This window comes from Mobula hypostoma, chromosome 8, assembly GCF_963921235.1.
Source record: "Mobula hypostoma chromosome 8, sMobHyp1.1, whole genome shotgun sequence".
Classification (NCBI taxonomy): Eukaryota; Metazoa; Chordata; class Chondrichthyes; order Myliobatiformes; family Myliobatidae; genus Mobula; species Mobula hypostoma.
Window position 1 is genome coordinate 42,082,905 of NC_086104.1, and position 25,558 is coordinate 42,108,462.

At 41.4% G+C, this 25,558-nt stretch overlaps 1 protein-coding gene across 2 annotated transcripts in view; it reads left to right on the plus strand.

The window, feature by feature from the left end:
• The first annotated feature begins 1,086 nt into the window (after positions 1–1,086).
• Positions 1,087–25,558, plus strand: part of LOC134350495 (creatine kinase M-type-like) — a 32,039-nt gene continuing 7,567 nt past the window's right edge. Inside the window, exons 1-6 of one of the 2 annotated variants that reach the window (XM_063055726.1) lie at positions 1,087–1,786; positions 2,121–2,167; positions 4,613–4,805; positions 5,217–5,371; positions 11,373–11,505; positions 21,973–22,144. In XM_063055726.1, the coding sequence (XP_062911796.1) occupies positions 1,771–1,786; positions 2,121–2,167; positions 4,613–4,805; positions 5,217–5,371; positions 11,373–11,505; positions 21,973–22,144 (716 nt within the window). In that variant the 5' untranslated portion in view covers positions 1,087–1,770. Of the gene's footprint in view, positions 1,787–2,120; positions 2,272–4,612; positions 4,806–5,216; positions 5,372–11,372; positions 11,506–21,972; positions 22,145–25,558 lie in introns of those variants that run through there. The other variant, XM_063055728.1, reaches the window with a different exon arrangement.

Consider the following 25,558-nt stretch of genomic DNA (forward strand, 5'->3'; position numbering starts at 1 on the left):
AACAAAAGCATTGGCCTTTTACCTCTTCTCAACTGCCTTTACCCAGGTTTCCCCCCCCCTCCCCTTCTCCACTCTCCACTCCTATTAGATTCCTTCCTCACAAGCCCTTTAACTTCCCCACCCACCTGCCTTCATCTATCATCTTCCAGCGACCCTCCTCTCCCCTCCCCTTCCCACCTTTTTATTCTGGCATCTTCCCCCTTCCTTCTCAGTCCTAAAGAAGGGTCTGGGCCCGAAATGTCGACTGTTTATTCATTTCTGAAGATGCTGCCTGACCTGCTGAGTTCCTTCAGCATTTTGTGTGTGTTGCTTTGGATTTCTAGCATCTCCAGACTTCCTTGTGTTTACGAAAAGCATTAGTATATTATCATAAGAATTTGGTCACCACAATCATATTTCATCTCTCAAAGGTAATCTGAAGTAAATTGGTGGTTGCAGAGCTACAGACCAAATCTTGTAATGATATTGCAATACTCATGTATGTAGCTTATAAAAACAGCTAAGATGTCAGCTCATATCTAATTTTCTCCCGATGCATCCCTACAAACCACAGTTCTCTCCTGCAGTCTCACTATTTTGTCATCAGTAGTCTAAATGTTCTATCTGCATGAATTCTAGCTCCTGCACATGCGATCAGAGAAATAGAAGCGATTTGTGATGTTTCCGGGCAATACATTTGAACATATTAGGTATTATGCATTGGGCCTAAACTACACAAGACTTGTCTCTGCTGTGGAACATTATGATGATTAAACATCAAGTATATTAATTAGTGAGTAATTCAAATATATTCCATTACTCTTGTGAATTCCAATCTGGTGGGTGGGGAGGGGGACAGGAAACAAAAGGAAGCAACAACAGCTGCAGTTAGAGAGAACCTAAATAGAACTGGATATGTTTAGAGAAATCTTATCTGTTAACAGTATTCAAGGCAAGGACATATCGATGTAGTTGTTTATGGAGCAGTGCAATTATTGGTCTCATTTCCCTAAGGCCACCGTGTGAAGGATCATATCACCTCCTGCAACAAGACTGGTACCAATGCATCAAAATGGCACATTCAAGGTCACTGTGGTCCTCGGCCTTTGTCACCTGTCTCCTTCCTTAAGCCCGAGAGATAACCAATAAAGTCAGACAGTCTGCCCTTACATTTAGTTGCAGCTGGTGTCTTGGGCACAACAAACATTGCCATCGCATTCCTCGCAGAGAACCAGCTTAAGAATTGCATACCCACCCAGGGACGTCACCTGCTCTCCTCTGGCAATTATAGCCACCCAAGAGCTGCTGTATAACCTAAAATATCCCGCGGTCACTACCCCACAGCGTGTCCGACCACATGCATTTACCGGATCATTTGTCTATCATCATTTGATTGGGGTCCAATGACTGTCATTTAACAGGAGGATCACAACTGCAATTCTGATGCACTGGGGGCCATTTAGACACAAAATAGATTCCTTTGAACGCCAGCCATCTTCCTAAACACAAATCTGAAACAGAAATAACCTGTCGACATAAGCCTTCCTCCGTGGTGCTGGATTCCATCAGGAAAGAGTTAAAATTCCTCGCTACTGTATGCTCGGTGGGAGCTGGGCGTAAGTCAGCATGTCACAAAGAATCCAAACCTCCAACAATCGTGGTCACGTTTTCAGTGAAACCAAAGCGATCTGATCTGACTCCCAGAACAGTGCACAACGACTTTGCGAGGAGTCGACGGAGGTTCGTCTGCTTTAACCAGCAAGCTTAACCTGTGTGCCGATCGCCGCAACCATGTGGAAACTAAAACGTAAGTCTTCCTTACAGTACAGTATTTGATTGCATTTGTTACGAAGGCAAATTGAAATGTGAGATCGTCAAGACCTTTAAACTCCTGAAAAGGAAACCAATGAAATATAGCATTAACGACACAATAACTGGCAGGCTTCGCGGGGTCAAGGGGAATTGCTGCAGTGAAATGGACAAGATCCATTTAGGTTGTCCTAGTGGCAGTGGCAGGTTGCAATGAGTTTGAAACTGTGTAGAGATCTATCCTATATAATCCCTCTTTATAAATGTATTGTTGATTTTTTTTGCATGAAGCGTTGGACTGAAGTTTGAAGTTTATTTGTTGTTTCCAACAGCTCCGCTCGAATTGCCTCTCAGTCTCAAGTACAACCACATTTTGGAGGTTTGTGTTCTGAAATAAACAAGACCAACGTTCTTCACCTATTCTGTAGACAAACAAGGGGAAATTACAACTGCGCGTTCCACGTATTTACTTGTGAAGCATATGTGCGTTTGCCATGGGCAAGAATTGCTTGATTATTTGGTCTATTTTTAAACAACTTGCCATATGTTTCAGATCTTCATAGATAAGCAGCGCGGACACACTGTCTGCATGATGATCTCTTGTGACTTTAGAGAGAATCTCAGGCTAGGATCTGTTTAGGATAGGATGGTCAGTGTAGACTAGATAACATCGGCACTGGCTGTTAAAGTGGAACGAATCACAACACATAACATTGTCATGTAATTACAGTCATTTATAAATTTTAAAAGTCCTCGCTGATTCCTCTTTTAGTCCCTCCACCTCTTTAGTCTGGCTATCTCCTGTCTGCTTTTCAGTCCAGAAAGTCAACTGTCCACTGTCTGCCTGACCAGCGCTTTGTGCGACGTCTCATGTCCAACGTCAGCAAGTTCCATAATTAGCGCTTAGATCGCCGATGCTGTGGGAGTTCGAGAATTTTTATGGTACAGGAAGCTATTTGACCCATCGAGTCCAAGCAAACCAATCCCACAATTCACATGCCTGACTCTCTCTCCATAACCATACATCATTCTCAAGTGCCCTATTCAATTCTCTTTTCAAAGGCACTGATCTACCATTAGTATGACATGCAGTGAATTCTAGATCATAACCACTCCGGATATTCTTTGAATTCCCATTATTGAAGTTAGTATAACTAAGCACCCTCACACTGCTGGGGGTCATGTTGATTGTAATAAGAATGCATTTTTGATTGCTTTGCAATACAGTAATATTGAAGCATAGATCTGATTTGAACTACTGTATGCTTAAATAAACCTGGAATGTAAAGCTAGCATAACACATAACTGCAAAACACATAAAAATGCATCATCTTCACCAATATCCATCGCTGTTCTCACACATTTTTGCCTATACAGTATGTAACTCTGATTTGAGAACAGTTACAGTTACTCTTAAATGCCCTTTGAAATGGTTTAGCAAAGCACTCAATTTACAATTAAGCTATACATGTTGGCTTAGATATTCATGTATGAATAAATACAAAGTATGTATTTTCTGTAAGTCAAAACAGCATCAATAATCTGTGTTTGTGAGCAAGGGCCTCTTGAGAAATTCCCCATGTTAAAATGGCTTTGAAGATGTTCCCACTCGTACAAAATTCGTCAAACAAATGTTTACTTTTATCAGCCTTATGCTTTAGTTATGTGCAGAAAGTCATTCGGTATGTGTAGTAAGACAGTCAGTAGGTGCTACCTTGCATTCTTTGTGATTGATTGATATCCTGCACTTCAAGTTATTTAAATCAATTTGGTCACACCTATCAATACTGTTGAAGATGAGGAAACAACATCAGTCCTTGATAACACAAGACAAGACATTTCTCAAGAAGGCCATTGCACAGAAAGGCAAAGTATTACATGTATTTATAGGTTTCAAAGACATGCTGTCATCATCGCATCCTTAGATATGTTGGTTTTTAACGCAAATGATGCATTTCACTATATCTTTCAACATACACGTGTTAAATAAATCTGAATTTCTACTTATTCATAGGGTAAGGATATTACTGTGTGGACCTGAATTGGGTAGCCCGCTAAGCTATTTAAGTTCTGGGGCAAGAGTGAAATATTGTACATTATCTCTCAAAATATAATAACTATCCGATAGAAGTGGGATTAAAATCCATAGGAAAAAGTATCAACTGAGATGACAGAGTATTCACGGTCTATTGGTTCTATGATAATTGGGCAGGTGGAGTTGGGGTTGGGTCAATGAAGGGAAAGAGCTCCACCTTCCATCCTTTAGCGTTTAAAATATATTTTTATATTAAGAATCAGAATCAGGTTTATTATCACCAGCATGTGATGTGAAATTTGTTAACTTAGCAGAAGCAGTTCAATGCAATACGTAATCTAGAAGAAAAAAAATAAAATTAAAATAATAATAATAAATACACAAGTAAATCAATTACAGTATACATATATTGAATAGATTAAAAAACATGCAGAAACAGAAATACTGTATATTAAAAAGAAGTGAGGTAGTGTCCAAGGGTTCAAAGTCCATTTAGGAATCGGATGGCGGAGGAGAAGAAGCTGTTCCTGAATTGCTGAGTGTGTGCCTTCAGGCTTCTGTACCTCCTACCTGATGGTAACAGTGAAAAAAGGGCATGCCCTGGGTATCAAAGGTATTGTAGTGGTCATAAAGTTGTACAGTTCAGATATAGGCCTTTCAGCCCTCAGTATTGATGCTGTCCCTTTTTGTCCATCTACATTAATCCAATTGACCTGCATCAGGACCTTATCCTTCTATGCTTTGCCTGTTCAAGTATCCTTGTGCTGATATGGCTTTTCATAATTTTAGAAATTAACTCCACGTGATCCTGAAATTAATGTTAAAAAATTGTCAGCTGAAGAAGAATTTCCAAACTTGTGCAAAAATCAGACTTGTATGGCAAATGTTCTTACAATGCAAATGTACAAGAGACTGAGGAACCGGGCAACTCAAAGTGGCTTCACACTAGATGATGTAATCCAACCTGGTGTAGATAATCCTGGTAAGAGACATTTTTATATGAATAATTACTTAGAGTTTCATTCAGTAAAATAATATTGCTATGCACTTTATCATCGTAACTGAAAAATTTGTAAACTTTCTACTTGTGTTTCTATTGAGATTTTAAAGAACAGTTTCAATGCTTTGCCTTGCATCAATCATTGGTATTTAGTAGTTGCCTATGATGACAATATATTCCTTGATTTTGTTCATGTAATGCTTGAGTATAGACCTGCAAATTTTCAGGAGTTATATGGAATAAATGATCCTTTCAGGACTAATATTGTGCCAATTGTTATTGCGTTTCGACTATTTTACAGAATAATATTTCAATAATGTCAGTATTTTAATATTAGAAAGAACACAAGTGTGTTATTTAAGTATTTAGTTGACATTGGTATTTTGTTTATAGAGCATTCTTGCATGAGAACAACAGGGTGTGTGGCTGGAGATGCAGAATCGTATACTGTCTTCATGCAGTTCTTTGATCCTCTTATTGAACTTTATCACAGTGGTTACAAGATAAATGAAAAGCATAAGAGTGACATGAATCCAGAAAACTTAAAGGTAGCTTTTTAAAACTAACTGTGATGTTTCTGCATGATCTTTCATTAGATGACAATTGTATATAAAATGTAAATACGTTATTCAGACCATTAAGCAGGCTAATTCTGCAGTGAACAAGTAATCTTTCCTATTCATGAGTTTCTCACCTTCTAGTCTTTTACTGATCATAACTATCTGTACTTATGACTTTTCAAATTATTAGACCCCAGCTCACAAAACACGTGCCTCCAGCTTTAGCAAACTGTAACCCATGTGATGCCCATCTCTCCCTTTATTGACCTATTCCCAACACTGCCTGCTGCCCAATTAGCAGAGAACAAATAAACAATGGATCCATCATCTCAGCTGATATTTTTCCCTTTGGCTCTCAATCCCACTTCTATCAGTTAGTCATTATATTTATATAAGAGTTAATCTGCAATGTTCCTCCCTAAAGCTTTTATCCTATAATTCCTCTCATCTTCCACAACCTCCTAAAAACTTTTTTTCTAACATCTTTATCACTTCACCCAGTCCACGTCCTACATTTGACCACCACATGTGAAGTATCTTGTTGAATGAACTGCACCACAAAACTCCTATTATTCACACAATGTGGCCCACACAGGCAAGGCTACTATTTAATATTTACCTCTAAAGTCCTTGAAGATGACATCTCCTTACAAAGCCTTTTATTCTCGCTTTGGAAGGGAGAATTAAACTACAGCTTTGAGGATCCCTGTACCACCTGGAGACCCTGTGGTTTTTGTCTCGGAGGCCACCATCAGGCTGTCTTTCAGGAGGGTGAACCCTCGCAAGGCAGCAGGCCCTGATGGAGTACCTGTTAAGGCTCTGAAAACTGGCGCCAACCAACTGGTGGGAGTGTTCAAAGACATTTTCAATCCGTCACTACTACAGTCAGAAGTTCCCAGCTGCTTCAAAAGAGCTACAAGAACACCAGTGCCCGAGGAGAGCAGTATGAACTGCCTTAACGACCATCAGCCAGCAGCACTCACTTCTATGGTGATGAAGTGCTTTGAGAGGTTGGTCATGGCTAGAATGAACTCCTGCCTCAGCAAGGACCTGGACCTACTGCAGTTTGCCTATCAACACAATAGGTCTACAGTATGTGCCATCTCATTGGCTTTCCACATGGCTTTGGTTCACCAGGACAATAGAAATAGCTATATCAGCATGCTGTTTATTGACTATAGCTCAGCATGTAACACCATCATTGCTACAGTCCTGATCAATAAGCTACAGAACCTCTTTCTGCAACTGGATCCTCGACTTCCTAACTGGTAATAACATCTCTACCTCACTGACAATCACCACTGACACACCATAGGGATGTGTGCTTAGCTCCACTCTCTCTACGCCCATGATTGCATGGCCAGGCACAGCTCAAATGCCATTTATAAATTTGCTGATGATACAATCATTGTTGGCAGAATCCTAGGTGGAGATGAGAGGGCATACAGGAGCGAGATGTACCAGCTAGTTGAGTGGTGTTGCAGCAATAACCTTGTACTCAATGTCAGTAAGACCAAAGAGCTGATTGTGAACTTCCAAAATGGTAGGACAAGGGAACACAAACCAAACCACATAGAAGGATTAGAAGTGGAGGGAGTGAGTGATTTCAAGTTCCTGGGTGTCAATATCTCTGAGAATCTAACCTGTACGCAACATATTGATGCAGCTATAAAGAAGGCAAGACTGTGGCTATGTTTCATTTGGAGTTTGAGGAAATTTGATTTGCCAACTAAAGTAATTGAAAACTTCTACAAATGTACTGTGGAGAGCATTCTGACTGGCTGCATCACCACCTGGTATGGGTGAGGGGCTACTGCACAAGATTGAAGGAAGTTGCAGAAACTTGTAAAATTAGTTAGCTCCATCAGGGGCACTAGCCCTCTGTAATATCCAAGACATCTTCAGGGAGCGGTGCCTTAGGAAGGCAGCATCCATCATTAAGGACCCCCACCACCCAGAACATGCCCTCTTCTCATTGCTACCATTGAGAAGGAGGTACAGAAGCCTGAAGACACACACTCAATGATTCAGGAACAACTTCTTTCCCTTTGCCATCCAATTTCTCAGCAGATCGGATTTTTTATTTCTTTATTTTGCACTACCTATTTAATCTAACTTTTTCACACACACACACACACACACACACACACACACACACACACACACACACACATGTATTACTATAATTCGCAGTTTTTCTATATTATCATGTATTGGAATGTACTGCTGCTGCAAAGTTAACAAATTTCACGACATATGCCAGTGATATTAAACCTGATTCTAATTCTGAAATCAGTCCACCTATTGCCTTCTGAGGTAGAGAATTCCATAGGTTCTCTTCAAATATCACACTTAAATGCCTGACCCCATACCTGAAAGAGGGACCACTCAGACCATAGGAACATAAGAAATGGAAGCAGGAGTAGGCCAACTGGCCCGTTGAGCCTGCTCCACCATTCAATAAGATCATGGCTGATCTGGCCATGGACTCATCCCTACCTACCTACCTTTTCCCCATAACCCTTAATTCCCCTACAATGCAAAAATATATCCAACCTTGTCTTAAATATATTTACTGAGGTAGCCTCCACGGCTTTTTTGGGCAGAGAATTCCACAGATTCACCACTCTCTGGGAAAAGCAGTTCCTCCTCATCTCCATCCTAAATCCATTTCCCCGAATCTTAAGGTTATGTCCCTTAGTTCTAGTCTCACCTACCAGTGCAAACAACCTTACTGCCTCTATCTTATCTGTCCCTTTCATAATTTTATATGTTTCTATATGATCTCCTCTCATTCTTCTGAATTCCAACAAGTACAATCCCAGGCGACTCAATCTCTCCTCACAGTCTAACCCCCTCATCTCTGGAATCAACCTGGTGAACCTCCACTGCACCACCTCCAAAGCCATTATATCCTTCCTCAAGTAAGCAGACCAGAACTGCAGGCAGTACTCCAGTACCCTGTACAGTTGTAGCATAACCTCCCTGCTCTTACATTCAATCTCTCTAGCAATGAAGGCCCACATTCCATTTGCCTTCTTGATAGCCTGCTGCACCCGCAAACCAACCTTCTGTGATTCATGCACGTCCCTCTGCAGAGCAGCATGCTGTAATTTTTTACCATTAATATAATAATCTGCTCTTTTATTTTTCCTTCCAAAGTGGATGACATCACATTTACCAACACTGTACTCCATCTGCCAGACCCTTGCCCACTCACTTAACCTAACTATATCTCTCTGCAGACTCTCTGTATCTTCTGCACAATATGATTTTCCACTCAATTTAGTATCATCAGCAAACTTAGATACACTACAATCGGTCCCCTCTTCCAGATCGTTATTATATATCATGAACAGTTGTGGGCCCAGCACTGACCCCCACGGCACATCGCTCACCACTGATTGCCGACCAGAGGAACACCCAAGTGTGCCAACTCTCTGCTTTCTATTAGTTAACCAACCTCTTTCCATGCTAATACATCACCCCCAAATCTATGCATTCCAGTTCAAGAGACCACTCATTCAAGAGTCACTATCCTCACCTCACCCCCACTGTAGCTGGGGGGAGCATTTTCTCCACATTGAATCAATCTAGAACAGTCAATTTTTATGATTCAATACTGTTCCCTTCTTCTAAACTCTAGTAACTCAGACCAACTAACCACCTCAGACAACATTTCTGCCATTCCAACAGCCCAGGAATCAGGCTGACAATCACTCGCTCTTCTCTCTCTATGGCAAATATATTCTTCCCTGGGTAAGGAGACTAAAGCAGTGGACAATACTCAAAAATATAAGTGATTCTGCAGATACTGGAAATCTGTCCATTGCCCCCACCGACACAATAAGGCCAAACTCAGGCTGGAGGAGCAACACCTTATACTTTGTCTGAGTAGCCTCCTACCTGATGGCAAGATCATTAATTTCTCCAACTTCCAGTAATTTCTCCCTCCACTTGCCCTTCTCTCTTTTTCCATTCCCTACCCTGTTTCCCCTCTCGCCCCTTCTCTTCTCACCTGCTCATCACCTCCCTCGGGTTTCCTTCCTCCTCCCTTTCTTCCATGGTCCACTGTCCTCTCCTGTCAGGTTGAGTCCCCCCCCCCACCATCCCCGCATTTTGTGTGTGTTGCTGAAAACACCAATCAAGGTGTGACCTCACCAACTCCCTTTTCTGCAATGAAGGTCAAAGTACCGTTTGGCTTTTTAACTACTCATTGGATCTGCAAGTTGGCTTTCAGCAACTGATGTAGAAGGACACCACGGTGCCTTATTTCCCAGTCTTTCTGATTTTTATCTCGGTTTTTCTTTATTGCCATTGATTCCGTATATTTTCCCACTCACTTAACTTGCCTGCAGCACCTTGAAACCTTTTTGCATGCTCCTTACAATTTGCTGTTCCACTGGATTTCATGTCATTGTTAAACATAGAAATATTACATTTAATTCCTTCATACAAATCACCAATGTGAATAGCTGGGACAAAAGCATTCACTTCTATGGTGCCTCATTAATCGCTTTTCAACACTGAGAAAGATCCACTTATTCCTACTCTATTCCCGCTCTGCTGACCAATTCTCCGTCCATGCCAGTAGATTATGCCCATGTGCATACTAATCTCTGACCTGGGACTTTGTCAAAAATCTCCTCTTGCAGGCTAGACAATGCTGGAGGTTATCTCCTTGAGCAATTTCATGAGTGGTCTTCCATGGGCTCCTCCACTGTAATTATCATTTGAGTCCTGCAGAGTAGGACTGGTGGATGATCTCACCTCTGGGGAGCTGACTGTTTGCTGGGTCTGGCTGCAGTGTATTCGTGCTTGCTGACTTTCTGGACATAAGCCCTGCTGCTAAACCACTCTCTAACATCTGTCATGCCTGGGAGCTGAGATGGTGGATAGCAGTGTCAGATTGACTGATGTATTGTCTCTTTCCTCCCCCTTGGAGTGGGACAACTCCGTTGCTGGGATCCAGCAGATGGTTTTGCCTGAAATTCCTGAAATGAGGAAAGGCAACAAGATATGTTCACGTTGACGGGCAGAGGCAGTAGAGAAGGGCAGAAGATCATGAGAGGAGAAGAATGTAGATGTGGAGAAAGGTTAATGGTAGCACACTACACTCTGTATGTTAACTGTTCTCCAATGAGCCACAGACTCTGTAGTGGACAAGTCATGAACACCAAAACCCTGTCTGTGCTCCAGACAGCTCAATCTGTAAACCTAGACCAGCTCCTACTGTATGTGGTTTTCTGTAAGAAAGGAAAGATTGCTTGTGCTTTGCTGTGTTTGATGTGTGTGTGTGTGTGTGTGTGTGTGTGTGTGTGTGTGTGTGTGTGTGTGTGAGAGAGAGAGAGATTTACATGTCTGACCAGCTGAATGAGTGTGTAAGTTCTGTGATGTTCAGTGTGTGCAATGTTGAATTGCAAGTGATTGTAGCAGTGGGGTCTTTAGCAGGGTAACATTTATTCCTAATCAGGCGGAAGAAGTCACAACTCTTCTGGCACATCACTGGCATCTTTGATTTCTCTGACCACCTTTCCGTTCGATTTCCAGAATGGAGTTAATGGAGTGTGTTTCTGTTTATTTTTGTAGCCATCCTTTATTTTCCCGGCAATCTGCCTGCATCAAAATAATACAGGAGGTCGGATTTAGTGCTCGTCTACCCTTTAAGAGGGGCAGGCTCGTTGTTAATTAATGCGGAATAGTTTCAATGAGTCTTCAGGACTCCAGAAGTCATTCCACTCTAGTGTGATCGAAGCATGCGATTCCTTGCACGGCGTTGGTGCTGGAATATCTCGTATTAATAGCACCGGGATAAATTTGCGTACCCAATACTGCAGCGTGGCGTAACTTTGAATATGTTTCAGGCACATTTGAATTACTGCACCCTTGAATGTGCTGAACCCAGGCCTGTGGTCTTTAGTAAGTTTAACTCAATGTAGTATTTCGTTAATACAATTACTGCACCGAATTGGCTTTTCTCTCTCGGCAGGGTGGAGATGATCTAGACGGACGGTATGTGTTGGCGTGCTGCGTGAGTACAGGACGCAATGTCGATGACTTTAGTTTCCCACCCCACTGCAGCCGCGGGGAGAGACGTGCACTGGAAAAGCTTGCAATAGCAGGTGATTTTATTTATGTTTAATCACTATATGTTAGCTGGACACAGTTCTAATTATAAAAAGCTTTAAAATCCCTTTATTCCATCTTAACTTCCTGGAGTTAAAAAAAACTAAATTATTGTACTTATGGAAAGAATTCCATCACCATCTGGTGGGCGTTTGGGGGAAAACATTACAGCTGTTATGCAAGTCAAACCAACTGAAAGGGTAAATGTTCTTTGTCGATCTGTCAGCTTAAAATAACGAGTATTTCTGTGCTATTTTTAACTGTTGTCATTTGAAAGGTAGTTGGAAGCTGCTGAAATATTCTCTATCATTGTCTATCTTGTTTCCATGTAACCATACAATCTAAGATAATGGTGGACCATTATAAGCAAGAATATAGATAATCATTGACTTTTGAGGTTAAGAAATTGCCTACATTTTACTCTAATTTAGCAGAACAGAAAACCTGTGCTGCTGGGCTTTTGAACAGATCTCGAGATTCAAGATTGTATAATGTCATTTCTTGTACAAAGCGTAAAGGAGAATTAAATAATTGTTACTCTGGATCCGATGCAGCACAAAAAAAACCCCCAAAAAATACAGACCACAGTAATAACAATTTTTAAAAAAACACAATAAATATAAATACATAAGATAGCTTGTATACATTGATTGTCTGTCTATAAAGTGACACTAGGCATAAGGTGACAAGAAATAATAAAGTAACACACATCAAAGTTGCTGGTGAAGGCAGCAGGCCAGTCAGCATCTCTAGGAAGAGGTACAGTCGACGTTTCAGGCCGAGACCTTTCGTCAGGACTAACTGAAGGAAGAGCTAGTAAGAGATTTGAAAGGGGGAGGGGGAGATCCAAAATGATGGGAGAAGACAGGAGGGGGAGGGATGGAGCCAAGAGCTGGACAGATGATTGACAAAAAGGATGGGAGAGGAGCATGGGACAGGAGGCCCAGGGAGAAGGAAAAGTGGGGGGGGGGGACCCAGAGGATGGGCAAGGAGTATAGTCAGAGGGACAGAGGGAGAAAAAGGAGAGTGAGAGAAAGAATGTGTGTATAAAAATAAATAATAAAGTAGTGGTGGAGTTAGTGGGTGGAAATGTCGATCAGCCTTACTGTTTGGGGGAAGTAACTGCCTTTGAGTCTGGTGGTGCTGATGTGGATGCCATATACCCTCCTCCCTAATGGGAGTGGGACAAACAGTCTATGAGTAGGTTGGATAACATCCTTCATGATGTCACTGGCCCTTTTCTGGCACCTTTCTGTATATATGGCCTTGATGGTGGGTCGGCTGTTGCTTACGATATGCTGGGCAGTTTCTGTACCAAGCAGTGATGCAGCTTGTCGGGATGTTCTCTACTGCACACCTGTAGAATGACATGAGTGAATATAGATGGGCATAGTCCAGCTCTCTTCAGTCACCTCAGAAAGCAGAGCTTTCTTGACTGTGTAGGATGTGCTCTGGAACCTTGAGAGGCTGTGTGTGATGTGCACTCCCAGGAGTTTGAAACTGCTCGCCGTTTCCACCACCTTGCCTCCAGTGTAAAGGGGTGTGTGGGTGGTGTGAGTTCTCCTGAAGTCGATAACCAACTCCTTTGTCTTGTTGACACTGAGGAAGCTACAATGGTGTCTGGAGCTGGAATTTTCATCACGAGTTGCTAATTTAACCCATCATAATAAGAAAAACTGCTTTAGCATAATCTGTTGGATTCATCTGGCAATTATTCCCCTTGTGAAAGTAATGTATCATATTAAAATAGATTGTTAGTAAATGAAATCCATTTAAATGCAAATGATGCCAAAATTTATTTAACCTATATTTTAAAATTGTATGAATTCATACTTTTTAGTTGTTTTATTTGAGACTTTATCTTGCAGAAATTATATTTGCTTATAGTGAAGATTTTGACAAAAGCAGTTAATTCCTGGTGTTGTGTTCACATCCTGTTATAGCATTCTGTAGTTAAATAAAATTTCTATCCATTTAGATGGCAGAGAATTATTAGTTTTCAGTATGACCAGATGTTTGTGTGAATTTGCTGTGTGCTAGTTAGCTACTGAGGTTACCCACATAGAATAAAGATTATGTTTCAAAACTAACACATTGACTGTGAAATTCTTTTGGCTACACTGAGGACTAGGTGTTAGAAGGCATTTGTATTTTTATTTACAGTAATTATATTTATGTATCTTAAGCTTCCTCTGTCAAATGAATGAAAATGTTTAAGTAGGTCATATCTTAGTTATCCACTCTTCAAGAAGGGAGAGAGGCAGAAGAAAGGAAACTATAGGCCAGTTAGTATGACCTCAGTGAAGATGATGGAGTCAATTATTGATGATGAGGTCTCAGGGTACTTAGAGGCACAGGATAAAATAGGCCATAGTCAGCATGGTTTCCTCAAGAGAAAACCTTGCCTGAAAAATTTGTTGGAATTCTTTGAAGAAATAACAGCAGGATAGACAAAGCAGAATCAGTGGATGTTGTGTACTCTGAATTTCAGAAGGACTTTGACATGGTGCCATATGTGAGGAAGCCTAACAAGACTAAAACTACCAGACCATGCTATTATAGGAAATATTCTAGCATGGATAAAACAGTGGCTGATTGGCAGGAGGCAAAGAGAGGGGATGAAGGGAGACTTTTCTGGCTGGCTGTGGTGACTAGTGGTACTCCACAGGGGTCTGTGTTGGGACCGATTCTTTATACGTTTTCTGTCAATAATTTGGATGATCGAATTGATAGCTTTGGTGCAAATAGGTAGAGGGGCAGGTAGCTTTGAGGAAGTAGAGAGGCTACAGAAAGACTTGGACAGGTTAGGAGAATGGACAAACAAATGGCGGATGGAATACAGTGTTGGGAAGTGTATGGTCATGCACTTTGGTAGAAGAAATGAAAGGGTTGATTATTTTCTAAATGGAGAGAAAATACAAAAAACTGAGGTGCGAAGGGACTTGGGAGTCTTTGTGCTGGATTCCCTAATGGTTAATTTGCGGGTTGAGTCAGTGGTGAGGAAGGCAAATACGATATCAGAATAGAGGGGCGTCCTTTTAGAATGGAGATGAGGAATTTCTTTAGCCAGAGAGTGGTGAATCTGTGGAATTCTTGGCCACAGGCGGATGTGGAGGCTATGTCTTTATGTATATTTAAGGCAGAAGTTGATAGATTCTTGACTGGTCGGGGCATGAAGGGATACAGGAGAAGGCAGAAGATTGGGACTGAGAGGAAAATTGGATCAGCCATGATGAAATGGCGGAGCAGACTCAATGGGCCAGATGGCCAAATTCTGTTCCTATATTTTATGGTCTTATGACAATTTTGAATTATAGATTTCTTCCTTTCACATCTATCTACTAAATGGGCAAGTTTCTCCAAGATCTGTCTACTAAATGGACAAGTTTCTCCATGGTAGGCTCATTCACGAAGTCAGGAGGCATGGGATCCAGGGAAACTTGGCTGCTTCGATTCAGAATCGGCTTGCCCACAGACGGCAAAGGGTAGAAGCAGATGGAGAATATTCTGTCTTGGGGTCCAAGGCTATAGGTTCTTCACAGCTGCTGTGCAAGTTGACAGTGTGGTTAAGAACATGTATGGTATGATGGCCTTTATTAGTTGGGGGACTGAATTCAAGAGCCGAGAGGTAATGTTGCGGCTCTACAACACTGTGGTTAGATAGACCACACTTCAAATATTGTGTTCAGTTTTGGTCGCCTCATTATAGAACGGATGAGGAATGCCTCGGAGAGGGTGCAGAGGAGATTTGTGAGGACGCTGTCTGGATTGGAGAGCATGTCTTTTGAGGATAGGTTGAGTCAGCTAGGACTTTTCTCTGTGGAGCAGAGGACGAGATTATTTGATGGAGGTGTACACGCTGATAAGAGGGACAGATCGAATGGACAGCTAGAATGTTTTTCCCAGGGCAGAAATGGCTAATATGAGAGGGCATAATTTTAAGGAGATTGGGGTATAGGGGATATGCCAGAGGTAAATTTCCTTGCTCACAGAGTGGTGAGTACATGAAATATGCTGCAGTGTAGTGGTAGAGGCAGATACATTAGGGTAATTTATGAGACACTTGGATAGCTCTCCATCAATGTGCCTATGTGTGATGGAAAGGCAAGACTGATCTTAGAGTAGGTTAATAGGGCAGCACACCATTGTGGGCTGAAAGGCCTGTAACGTGGTTCTATGTTCTAAATCATGATATATAATTGAATTCCAGCTCTTACCTAGAGCAAGGCCTTCGGTTTTGTTGAAATTCTTTACCTTTGGTTTTATTTCAATAATTTCCTTTTCCAGGTGGTCCCAAAAACTATTGACGCAGCCCAGTAGTTTTGTGCTGTCAAAGTCAATCCTATAGTTAGTGCGAATGCAATGTTCTTCTACCACTGATTTCTCCGGGTAACCCAAATGGATACACCTCCTCTGCTCCTTAATGCGGGTTTCCACCATGCATCCCGTCTGGCTGATATACGCTGCTCCACATTCACAGGGAATCCGGTAAATGCCGGCCGACCAGAGTCCCAGGTCATCTTTGATCTGCATAAGCTGTGATTTGAGCTTCTTTACGGGTTTGTGGATAGTATTAATCCAGTATTTTTTCAGGATCCTGGTGATCCTTACAGAAACCATGGAAATATAGGAAAGACAGGCGGTAGTGATGGGTTCCTCCTCATTGTTAGGTTTCCTGGTTTACCTGTCGGCCCTTTTAAGAGCCCGATTGATTTCCTTCACCTTGTAGCCATCTGTAGGAATGTTGTGCGTAATTGTCTTATTTCCTCAGGGAGATTCTCTGGGTCTGATATAGTTTTCGCATGGTTAATCAAAGTAGAACGAACCACTCTACATTAGGAGGCATGATGGTGGCTTTTATTGTTGAGGTACACCTGTGTGAGTGGGTTTCAATAGATGTCATGCATGAAGCTACCATCCAGTTTCCGTCATATTAGAATGTCCAGGAACAGGAATGGGAGGCAACCATTTTAACAAAGACGAAGATTTCACTCTTAGAAACTGGAATCTGACTGTAAACAAGGTGGGAGAGCGGAAAACTGATTGGATGAGGACTAACCAATCAGGAGGGCTGGACTATAGGGGTATAAATACCACCGGACTAGACATGCCCACGTATCATCCCTGATGAAGACAGTAGAGCTGGTCATTGAAACATCAGTTATAATTGATACCTATATCAAGCTGGAAACCTGAGAAGAGTTTATTTGTCACATATGCCGGGATAGCTCTAGATTATTTTATTTTTTGGCCAGAAAATTACCAGAAAAGGACTTTCCTGCACTCACTGATTTTTATCAAGGCCATGCACTGTTCAAAAAATTCAGATCACATCAAAATAAACCCAGTTTTTGATTGTTGATCCTTTCACTAGCACATCCTATCTTTCTTTTTTAATAATAGAATATTTCACTGTCTTAGTATTATCTAATGCAACCAGAATTTTGACAGTTAGTCTCCAGGCAATCCATCTCATCAAACCTCTTGCATTTTATGCATTCAGAGGTCTTGCCCTGTGTGTTGTCTCTTTTACTTTTTCCCGTTACTTCATCTACCAGCGATTCCTCTTTTCATTTGGCATTCATTAACACAATTAAGTATATTACAAATAGAACATTGATTCAGCCCACTGATCTGAACAGTCCACGTTTATATTCAACCTTCTCACAAGTAGTAATCCTAATTCTACATACCCATATTTTTCCTGTATCTATTTGCACTCTTTACTATCAAATATATTGCTATGTGGTGTCTGGTTCAATCAGGAGCCTAAAAGTGGCCTTGCAACTCTGTGTGCAAAAGAACAGTTCTCCTGTTATTGTTTTAGATCTCATAGATGTAATATTATATCTATGTTCTCATTCCAAATCCTTTAGCCATTTGCTCCATCTAGCCCATTCCCTCTTGAGCATAAATATTTTTAATTTCTTCTGTTTAATCTCTCCTGTTGAATAATGTGCTTCAATTTTACAAGTCTTGTGCTTGCATTTACTCATATCATATCAGATAGCATTCTTTTTATTCTGTGGTGTACTGTTTTTATTATGTCAACATCTTTCTCATAGAGAGGAGCCTCAAAACTGCTCTCTCTGCTCTTGCTAAAATTTATATAGATTCCCCATTCTGTTTTCAGATTACCTTTCTGACTAAATTATTGTTAGTAGTAAATCATAAACACTAGAAAGTCTGCAGATGCTGGAAATCCAAATCAACACACACACAAAATGCTGGAGGAACTCAGCAGGTCAGGCAGCATCCATGGAAGTTAATAAACAGTTGATGTTTTGGGCCGAGACTTTCCATCAATAAACAGTTGATGTTTCGAGCTGAGACCCTTCATCACTGAAACGTCAACTGTTTATTCATTTCCACAGATGCTGCCTGACTTACAGTGTTCCTGATGAAGGGACTCAGTCCGAAACATTCACTGTTTACTCTTTTCCATAAATGCGGCCTGGCCTACTGAGTTCCTCCAGCACTTTGTGTGTGTTGGGTGGGAAAGGTTAAGGGCTGGAGAGGAAGGAATCTGAGAAGGGGATCCAGGTGGAGGTGATAGGCAGGTGAGAAGAAGTAAGAGGCCAGAGTGAGAAATAGAAGAGGGGAGGGAGAAATCAATATTCATACCATTAGGTTGGAGGCTATTCAGACTACCCAGTTAGTTGGTAGTAATAGTTCCGTTCTGTTTCTACTTTGCACTGTAACCATTTCAGTTCATCTATGCTCAGCTCAAAACTTCCAGACATAAGCTTTCTATACAATATCTTATGACTGAGGAGCAAACTATTTTTATTGGAAGTCAGAATAAGGTGGTCGATCTTAAAAGTTGGCAACTGACCACCATTCTATCCAAGTGATGAATTAGACTATTTGACTAATCTATCAATGACTGCTTTCTGAGTTTGTAGATATTTATCTATTACAGCTAATCATGTCTACTGTTGCTCTGAATATTTTTTTAAAAATGTTGTGCTAACTGCCATGCAGCCTTTTTTTAGAAACAGAAAACCTACAGCACAATACAGGCCCTTTGGCCCACAAGGCTGTGCTGAACATGTCCCTACATTAGAAATTACAAGAGTTACCCATAGCCCTCTATTTTTCTAAGCTCCATGTATCTATCTAAAAGTCTCTTAAAAGACCCTATTGTATCTACCTCAACCACTGTTGCCGGCAGCCCATTCCATGCACTCACCACACTGTGTTTAAAAAAAAACAACAACTTACCCCTGACATCTCCTCTGTACCTACTCCCAAGTACCTTAAACCTGTGCCCTCTTGTGGCAGCCATTTTAGCCCTGAGAAAAAGCTTCTGACTAGCCACACGATCAATACCTTTCATCATCTTATACACCTCTATCGGGTCACCTCTCATCCTCCATCGCTCCAAGGAGAAAAGGCTGAGTTCACTCAACCTGTTTTCATAAGGCATGCTCCCCAATCCGGGAAACATCCTTGTAAATCTCCTCTGCACCCTTTCTATGGTTTCTACATCCTTCCCGTAGTGAAGCAACCAGAACTGAGCACAGTAATGCAACTGTTTCCAACATTTCACACAAAATGCTGGTGGAACGCAGCAGGCCAGTCAGCATCCATAGGAAGAAGCACAGTCGACGTTTTGGGCCGAGACCCTTCGTCAGGACTAACTGAAAGAAGGGATAGTAAGAGATTTGAAGGTGGGAGGGGGAGGGATAGGGCTAAATGATAGGAGAAGACAGGAGGGGGAGGGATAGAGCTAAGAGCTGGAAGTTGATTGGCAAAAGGGATACAAGGCTGGAGAAGGGAGAGGATCATGGGATGGGAGGGCTAGGGAGAAAGAAAAGGGGAGGGGAGCGCCAGAGGAAGATGGAGAGCAGGCAAAGATGTATTGTGAGAGGGACAGAGAGAGGGGGTAATAAAAGGGAAAAATAAAAAATAATAAATAAGGGATGGGGTAAGAACGGGAGGAGGGGCATTAACGGAAGTTAGAGAAGCCAATGTTCATGCCATCAGGTTGGAGGCTACCCAGACAGAATATAAGGTGTTGTTCCTCCAACCTGAGTGTGGCCTCATCTTGACAGCAGAGGAGGCTGTGGATAAACATACCAGACTGGGAATGGGACATGGAATTAAAATGTGTGGCCACTGGGAGATCCTGCTTTCTCTGGCGGACAGAGCACAGATGTTCAGTGAAACGGTCTCCCAGTCTGCGTTGGGTCTCACCAATTTATAGAAGGCCACACCGGGAGCACCGGACGCAGTATATCACACCAGCCAACTCACAGCTGAAGTGTCGCCTCACCTGGAAGGACTGTCTGGGGCCTTGAATGGTGGTGAGGGAGGAAGTGTAAGGGCATATGTAGCACTTGTTCTGCTTACAAGGATAAGTGCCGGGAGGGAGATCGGTGGGATTTCCAGCATCTGCAGATTTCCTCGGGTTTGTGTTTCCAAAATTTGATAGTTTAAGTTTAAATTCCCAATATGGTGTCTTCAAATTGCCTACTGGCTAAGAAGCTACTTGGCTGTCACTGAACAATTTTGTCGGTTTCACCACTTTTCCCCAGAGTACTGCCCTTTGTAGTTTTATATTTATAATTACCAGTTTTTGTTTTAGATTCTTACATTTTTGCCAAAGTTTAAAAGAATTTGCATTTCAACTGAATGGCTTTGACTTCCTTATGAGCGTTGATATTTTTGTTCAAGTCCCTGTGGTTTCATTGTGACTTACTTTTAGGAGACTTCTGAAAATGCATTTCTTACAAAGGGAACAAGCTGGGAAGTTGCCAGTTCCCTGCAGAGTACAGCACATACCCTGACAGCTGAACAGCAGTGGGAAGCATTCCCCTCCTTCATTACAGTCTTATATTTGCTGTTGCCACTAAGTAGATACCAGCCTGAGGGCAGAGGCTGAATTAAATGAATGTCCGCCAGCAGTTCCTTTGATCTTGAACTACAATCAATGAACATGGGACTGGAAAGCAGCTACAACATGGTCTAGGTTAATTCTACAGATGTACATGGGGTTGACCTGAGGGTGTGGAATGCAGAATGGTGTACCCAGTATTAGCTGTTTCATGAGAGTATTCCAAATTATTTTATTCAAAAATCAAATTATTGTGTTATTTGAGTTTAACGGTGTCAGCCCTTAGAAAATACCAGATGTTTCTCTGTTTTGAATGTACAAACGTAATTAAATGATTGATTTATCTCTTTACTGGATCATGGCAAATTTACAACATAGAAGGAAGACTCGTATCCACATTGGTCAAAAAAACAGCATTGAATTAATCCTTTTAACATTCAGTTTGCGGCTATTCCAGCCACAGCTCTTCAAGTACATGTACAATTTATTTTTAAATGTGATGAGGTTTACTGTTTCTGCCACTCTTTCAGGCAGTGAACCCCAGTCTCCTATGCACGGGGTGAAATAAGTCTTAATTTGTCTCTTAACCTTGTCTTGTTGTCATACAGCATGGAAGCAGGCCTTTTGGTTCATGCCGACCAAGATTCCCATCTAACTAGTCCTATTTGCCCATGTTTGGCCCTATCCACGTTACTTTTAGATATTCTTAATGTACCTGCAGCAACCAAATCCTAATCCTTCTGCAAATCACTTTAAATCTTTGTTGCCCAATTTTAACCCCAGTAAGGGAGATACATTATTCCAATTTACTCTATGCAGGCCCTTCCCTTAACTTGATTAAGGTTTGTCTTTGTCTCTTCTTCCAAAGAAAATAACCCTAGTGTATTTAATATTTACCCATTGCTACCATTTGCCAGGTAGTTTAATATCCTCATAAATCACTTCTATGCTTCTCTAGTGTAATCATATCTTTCCTGTAATGTGGTGATCAAAGCTGTGTTCATGCTGAAGCTGTAGCCTAACTAGCAATGTATACAGTTTTTGCAAACCCTTCCTGCTCATAAATTCTGTCATGGCCAATAAAAGGAACCATCCCATTTGTTTTTACATCTCCTTATTGACCTTTCAAGATCTATGGGTGTATATGTTCACAAACAAGAGAAAACCTGCAGATGCTGGAAACCCATCCAGTCCTGCTGAAGGGTCTTGGCCCAAAACATCGACTGTACCCTTTTCTGTAGATGCTGCCTGGCCTGCTAAGTTCCTCCAGTATTTCGGATGTATACTTCTCCTTGGTTCTTAGAACACAATGTCAGGACTTTCATTGTATATTCCATCGCCTTGTTGAACATCTCCAAGTGAATGGATTAAATTTTACTTGCCCTTTATCTGCCCTCCTGACCAGACTCCGTATCTTCCTGCAGTTTAAAATTTTCTTCCTAACTGCCACCACGTGGTCAGTCTTTACCATTTCCTGCATAATTCATCAATTTGTATGACAGAAAGCAAGGGACTGAGTACTGAGTGGAATATAAAAGCATTCAAAAAAAAATCTGCTTTTCCAATTGAAGCTATCCTGACTATGTCTGTTTCCATCAACTTTGATCAAATCTGTCATCCATAGCCCTCAATGGACTAAATGATGAAATTAAGGGCACTTATCACTCATTGAAGAACTTGAGTGAGGAAGACCGTCGGAGTTTGACTGACGCTGGAATTCTTACTGATTATATTGTTACTCCAAAGATGCTTTCATCTGGAATGGCCAGAGATTGGCCAGATGCACGGGGAGTCTGGTAGGTGTGCTTTTTAAACCCAGCATGTTTGCTAAATAGTCTGTGATCTCAATGGATTGAAAAACGATGACACTTCTGAATAGGCTTCCCCATGTTTTTGAGCCATTTATCTAATTCCTCTTGCACATTGACATTTCACATCTATTTTAAGTATACTTACAGCATCCTTTTCACCTGGCGGGCAACTTGGAATACAGTATTAAAGGCTGGGAAAGAGAACAATTGATTTAGTGACCTAGTGGCAATTTAATGGAATAGGGGGAACAAAAGGAGGTTTCGCATTAGACTATAATGAACTATCAGTACAGCATTGAGAAATCGAATGGGTAGTTTGCCCAGCAAACAGCTTGACCATTGTCAGTAGGAAATCCAGGAGAAATAGAAAATGCAGAATAGTTTATGCAGCTTGCTCTTTTTGGGGTAAATAAATATAAATTTGTGTGAGCAGGGTGTGTTAATTGTTATAATTCCTTATAGTTTCTCCAACACGCAATGTTCAAAACGTTATAGTTATTGCTTTCACCATACTTAGAGAATTTCTGATTTTTTTTTCCCCAAAAGCTTGAATGTCTTGGATCAAATTATTTTATTGGTATATGTTTTAAAACTGAGATGAAAAGTTAAATGTTACTGTGATAACTTTTATTAAAAACATAAGTATATAGTTAATATTGTGACTGGTAGCTGGGGATAATAGATTAACAATGATGCCATTATACTTTGCAAAGTATTGAGTTGATGGTTTCTGCGGCTTCTCAAGAGTGTCACTAACATTCTAAACTACTCACACTATTATCCATCCAATTAAGAACCAAATTATCTTTAAGAGCATAAGATATAGGAGTGGAATTAGGCCATTTGGTGTATCAAGTCTGATCTGCCATTTCATCATGACTGATCCAGTTGTCCTCTTGGGGCCCCAATCTCCCCATATCCTTTCATGCCCTGACCAATCATAATCTATCAACCTCTGCCTTAAATATATATAAAGACTTGGCCTCCACAGCTGCCTGGGGCAAAGAATTCTACAGATTAACCACTCTCAGGCTAAAGAAATTCCTCCTCATCTCTGTTCTAAACAGACACCCCTCTATTCTGAGGCTGTGTACTCTAGTCTCAGACTCTCCTGCCACGGGAAACTTCTTCTCCACATCCACTCTATCAAAGCTTTTCACCACTCAATAGATTTCAATGAAGTCACCACACATTCTTCTGAATTCCAGGAAATACAGGCCCAGGGGCATCAAACATTCTTACTATGATAAAGCATTCAATCCTGGAATCACTTTTGTGGACCTCCTTTGAACCCTCTCCAGTTTCAGTGCATCCTTTCTAATGTAAGGGGCCCAAAACTGCTCACCAGTGTTTCATAAAGTTTCAACATTATATCATTGTTTTTGTATTATAGTCCTCTTGGAAATAAATGTTAACATTGCATTTGATTGACTCAACCTGCAAATTAACCTTTAGGGAATCCTGCACAAGGGCTCCCAAGTCCCTTTATGCCTCAGTTTTTTTTTGTATCTTCTCTCTTTAGAAAATAGTCAACCCTTTCATTTTTCATCAACCAAAGTGCATGACCACACTTCCTGACACAATATTCCACCCTGTGGAACACCATTAGTCACCAGTAGCCAGCCAGAAAAGACTCCCATTATTCCCACTCTTTGCCTCCAGCTAATCAGCCACTGCTTTATCCATGCTAGAATCTTTCCTGTAATACCTTGGGCTCATAGCTTGTTAAGCAGTCTTATATGTGGCACCTTGTCAAAGGCCTTCTGAAAATCCAAGTACACAACATCCACTGATTCTCCTTTGTCTACTGTAGAAACATAGAAAACCTACAGCACAATACAGACCCTTTGGCCCACAAAGCTGTGCTGAACGTGTCCTTATATTACAAATTACCTAGGGTTACCCATAGCCCTCTTGTTAGAGGCTCCGTGTACCTATCCAGAAATATCTTAAAAGACCCTATCATATCCGCCTCCACCATTGTCGCCAGCAGCCCATTCCATGCACTCACCACTCTGCTTAAAAAAAAATTACCCCTGACATCTCCTCTGTACCTACTTCCAAGCACTTTAAAACTGTGTCCTCTGGTGCTAGCCATTTCAGCCCTGGGAAAAGGCCTCTGACTATCCACATGATCAATGCCTCTCATCATCTTATACACCGCTATCAGGTCACCTCTCACCCTCTGTTGCTCCAAGGAGGAAAGGCAGAATTCACTCAACCTATTCTCATAAGGCATACTCCCGAATCCAGGCAACATCCTTGTAAATCTCCTCTGCACCCTTTCTATAGTTTCCACATCCTTCCTGTAGTGAGGCGACCAAAACTGAGCATAGTCCTCCAAGTGGGGTCTGACCAGGGTCCTATATAGCTGCAACATTACCTCTCGGTTCTTAAACTCAATCCCATGATTGATGAAGGTCAATGCACTGTATGCCTTCTTAACCACAGAGTCGGACCCCAAGATCCCCCAATCCTCCACACTGCCAAGAGTCTTGCCATTAATACTATATTCTACCATCATATTTGACCTAGTAAAATGAACCACCTCACACTTATCTGGGTTGAACTCCATCTGCCGCTTCTCAGCCCAGTTTTGTATCCTATCAATGTCCTGCTGTAACCTCTGACAGCCCTCCACACTATCCACAACACACCCCACCTTTGCGTTATCAGCAAATTTACTAATCCACTTCCTCATCTAGGTCATTTATAAAAATCACAAAGAATAGGAGACCCAGAACAGATCCCTGAGGCACACCACTGGTGACTGACCTCCACACAGAATATGACCCCTCTACAACCACTCTTTGCCTTCTGTGGGCAAGCCAATTCTGGATCCACAAAGCAAAGTCCCCTCAGATCACATGCCTCCTTACTTTCTCAATAAGCCTTGCATGGGATACCTTATCAAATGCCTTGCTGAAATCCATATACACTACATTTACTGCTCTACCTTCATCAATGCTTGTTATTTCTTCAAAGAATTCCAACAGATTTGTCAGGAAGGACTTTCCCTTGAGAAAACTATGCTGACTATGGCCTGTTTTATCATGTCTCTCCAAGTACCCCAAGGCTTCATCCTTAATAATTGACTCCAACATCTTGCCAGAGGTCAGACTAACTGGCCTATAATTTCCTTGCTTTTGCCTCTCTCCAGCTTTGAAGAGTGGAGTGACATTTGCAATTTTCCCAGTCTTCTGGAACCATTCCAGAATTTAGTGATTCTAAAAAGATCATTACTAAATGCCTCCATGATCTCTTCAGCAATTTCTTTCAGAACTCTGGGGTGTACACCATCTGGTCCAAGTGACTTTAGGCTTGAAGTAACTTCTGGTATCCTCTTTAATATTGTTGGCTAGCTTATTTTCATATTCCACCTTTACCTTTTTAATGACT